The sequence below is a fragment of the Bison bison genome, unplaced genomic scaffold, assembly GCF_000754665.1.
Source record: "Bison bison bison isolate TAMUID 2011002044 unplaced genomic scaffold, Bison_UMD1.0 scf7180017864312, whole genome shotgun sequence".
In the NCBI taxonomy this organism is placed as follows: domain Eukaryota; kingdom Metazoa; phylum Chordata; class Mammalia; order Artiodactyla; family Bovidae; genus Bison; species Bison bison.
The window spans coordinates 1,833,650-1,837,249 of record NW_011494884.1 but is presented as its reverse complement, the minus strand read 5'-3'; the positions used below and the strand labels follow the sequence as shown (position 1 = coordinate 1,837,249).

Sequence of the window (3,600 nt, the reverse complement as noted above, 5' to 3'; positions counted from 1 at the left end):
CTGGTGCTTGGGGGCTTCGGGAGAAGCAAGGTGCCAAAGGTGAGAGGCCGCGGGGAGGCTGCAGAGCTGGGGTGACTGTCGTTAACGCGGCTCGTGTTCGTGGAGCAGCTTGGAGAACGGTGCCTGCACCTGGTGGGTGTCAGGTTTGTGTTCAGTGAGTGAATTACTGAGTGGGCTGACTACTGAAGCCTCAGCTGTTTTGTCTGCGGTGGCTACTAATCGTTTGAGTTCTGTGCAAGCTCAGCGTTTCTACCTTCAATTGTAAAACTTCTCTTTCTTTTAATAATCTATGAGATCGACTTGGTTTCTGTGCTGCCGTCACAGAGATCTCTAAACAGCTTCTCTTCCTTGGTGCACATTTAAGGAGGTTCTACTGTGCTCACACTTGCTTACCAAACAAACAGGAGATTCTACCTGGGAGTTGCAGCTTTATCTTAGCACAAGAGATTTCAGTAAACAAATTCTGGAGCTAAAGGGTGTTTGGATGGTGACAGTCACTAGGAAAAATAAGAGAGGCTTGGCAGAGCCCTTGTAAAGAGATCCACTTTTTTTCTTTTCTTTTAGTTTTATCAGAGTATTGGAGAAGGCAGTGGCACCCCACTCCAGTACTCTTGCCTGGAAAATCCCATGGACGGAGGAGCCTGGAAGGATGCAGTCCATGGGGTCGCTGAGGGTCGGACACGACTGAGTGACTTCACTTTCACTTTTCACTTTGATGCATTGGAGAAGGAAATGGCAACCCACTCCAGTGTTCTTGCCTGGAGAATCCCAGGGACGGGGGGAGCCTGGTGGGCTGCCATCTATGGGGTCGCACAGAGTCGGACACAACTGAAGTGACTTAGCAGCAGTAGCAGCAGCAGTATCAAAGTATTGATTTACAGCGTTTTGTTAATTTCTGCTATATAGCAAAGTGAGTCAGTTATATATTTGTTGTTCAGTTGCTCAGTCGTGTCTGACTCTTTGCCACCCCATGGACTGCAACAGGCCAGGCTTCCCTGTCCTTCACCATCTCCCAGAGCTTGCTCAGACTCATGTCCAGTAAGTCGGTGATGCCATCCAACCATCTTGTCCTTTGTTGTCCCCTTCTCCTGCCTTCAATCTTTCCCAGCATCAAGGTCTTTTTTAATGAGTCAGCTCTTCACATCAGGTGGCCAAAGTATTGGAGTTTCAGCTTCAGCATCAGTCCTTCCGATGAACATTCAGGGTTGATTTCCTTTAGGATTGACAGATTGGATCTCCTTGCAGTCCAAGGGACTCTCAGGAATCTTCTCCAACACAACAGTTCAAAAGCATCAGTTTTTTGGCCCTCACCGTTCTTTATGGTCCAACTCTCACATCCATACATGACTACTGGAAAAACAATACCCTTGACTATATGGACCTTTGTTGGCAAAGTAATGTTTCTGCTTTTTAATACACTGTCTAGATTGGTCATAGCTTTTCTTCCAAGGAGCAAGCATTTTATATCCATTCTCTTTTAGATTCTGTTCCCATATAGCTTATTACACAGTATGGAATATAACTTATTACACAGTATGAAATAGAGTTTCCTGTGCTGTAGAGTAGGTCCTTACTGGGAGATCTACATTGAGTTGGGATCTGTCTTTCTCAAAGACAGAAATCAGCCTAGTTAAGATGGGGGAAGAGGGGCAGGGAAGTGTGTGCCAGGCAGAAGGCCGGATTGGAGCACAGGCCCTGAGGTAGTAATGAGCTTAGTGTATAAAAAGCATGGAGGGGATTGTGTACTTGGGGGGCGAGAAACTGCCAGGTCATGAGGCCCTGGAGCTGTGGCTCAGAGCACAGATATTTTTAGAGCATGGATGTTATCATAAGTGCGAAGGTAAGTCCCTGGGTGGTTTGTTTGGCTCATGGAGTGGCACATTTTGGATTGTATTTCTCAATTCCTTTAAATGTCACGTGGAGAGTGAGTTGTAGGGGTCAAGGAAAAGCTGGGAAAAGCTGGGCACTCCCTGATGGTCCAGTGATTAGGATTCCATACTTTCACTGCCAAGGACCTGGGTTCGATCCCTGAGGGTTCAATCCCTCAACAACAACTCAGATCCCATAGGCAGTGGAGGAAAAAAAGAGCTGGGAGAAGTTTGAAGCCTTGCCTGTTTCTATAGCCTCTTTAGCCTGAGTGTTTTGAGTTCTTGGCTTCCCAGGCCTTGCCCATCTGGCTCTGGAGAATTGACCCGGTCTTTCTCTTCTGTCCTTTGTGATAGGTCCAGCCTTTCCTGCCAGTGTGGTTGGCTCAGCCAAGCTGTGTTGGAAAGAATGTAACGGAAGGCTTGGTGCCTATTGAAGACATCCCTGAAGTTCACCCAGACCTGCAGAAGAAGCTGCGGGCACAGGGCATCTCATCCTACTTTCCAGGTGCCCCAGCCCTGGGCAGGTGGACTGGGGACGGGGGTAGGGTTCCTTCTAGAGCATGTTCAGAGCCATGCAGGGCCTCACTCAGCAGCTGCCAACACAGGCAGCCCCTGTACACGTCCAGTGTCATGTGTGGACTTGGTCTCAGTGCCTTCAGCCTCTTCGACACTCCTGGAGGCCCTGGTGCCGACCCTGAGGGAGAGCCCAGCCTAGAGGTCACAGACGGGGAAGACGCTATTTCTGGCCTCAGAGCCTGTGCTAATCCTGGGTGTCCCTGCACAGACATGACCTGCCTCTTTCCCTTCCCTGTCCAGTGCAGGCTGCAGTGATTCCTGCTGTCCTAGAGAGCACAGCCAATGGGTTTCTGGTCAGCAGAGGCGGCTACCGGCCTAGCGACCTCTGTGTTTCTGCCCCAACGGGCAGCGGGAAGACCCTGGCCTTCGTCATCCCTGTGGTGCAGGTGAGCATAAGGACCCCTCACCCTCCAGTTGGGCATGCAGGCAGGGAGTGACCCTGCTGACACGAGCGGTCGTCCTCCTCTGCAGGCCCTGCTACATCGAGCTGTGTGCCAGGTTCGTGCCCTGGTTGTGCTGCCAACCAAGGAGCTGGCCCAGCAGGTACGTGGACCCCATGCCTCGAGGTCAGATCCAGGGTCTTTGTTGCTGCAGGGGGGCCTCAGATCACACTGGTGATGGCCACTCCTCTTCCAGGTGAGCAAAGTGTTCAATGTCTATACGGATGCCACTCCTCTTCGAGTAGCCCTGATCACTGGGCAGAAGTCACTGGCTAAGGAGCAGGAGAGCCTCGTGCAGAAGACGTAGGTCCTGCTGGGCTGTGGGCGCCTTAGGGAGGCAGGCTCACTTGGTCAGTGCCGGGGGACCTCGCTGAGCCACCCTCTGCTCCACAGAGCAGACGGCTTCCGCTGCCTGGCTGACATCATGGTGGCCACCCCTGGCCGCCTGGTGGACCACATCGACCAGACCCCAGGATTCAGCCTCCAGCACCTCCGCTTCCTGGTAGGTCATCCGCCTGGAGGGAGGCCTACCCCGGCAGGAACCAGGGATTCCCTCGGGGAGGATGGCATGAATAAAAGAATAGATAAAGAGATAAGGAAAGAATTTTGCAGTTAAGAAAATAGAGGAGAGAAAAGAGGCTGATATTCCTTGGTTTACGCAGAAAGCCAGTAAAGCCCCAGCACAGGACTTGCTCTGTTCACGTAGGCCGCATGTG

General features: G+C 51.6%; 1 protein-coding gene across 1 annotated transcript in view; it reads left to right on the top strand.

Moving 5' to 3' along the window:
- The window catches only part of DDX51 (DEAD (Asp-Glu-Ala-Asp) box polypeptide 51), an 8,002-nt gene that overhangs the window by 769 nt on the left and 3,633 nt on the right, over window positions 1–3,600 (top strand). The window contains exons 2-7 of the mRNA XM_010852523.1: window positions 1–39; window positions 2,223–2,373; window positions 2,685–2,830; window positions 2,916–2,987; window positions 3,081–3,187; window positions 3,278–3,386. Coding sequence (XP_010850825.1) covers window positions 1–39; window positions 2,223–2,373; window positions 2,685–2,830; window positions 2,916–2,987; window positions 3,081–3,187; window positions 3,278–3,386 — 624 coding nt within the window. The remainder of the gene's footprint in view (window positions 40–2,222; window positions 2,374–2,684; window positions 2,831–2,915; window positions 2,988–3,080; window positions 3,188–3,277; window positions 3,387–3,600) is intronic.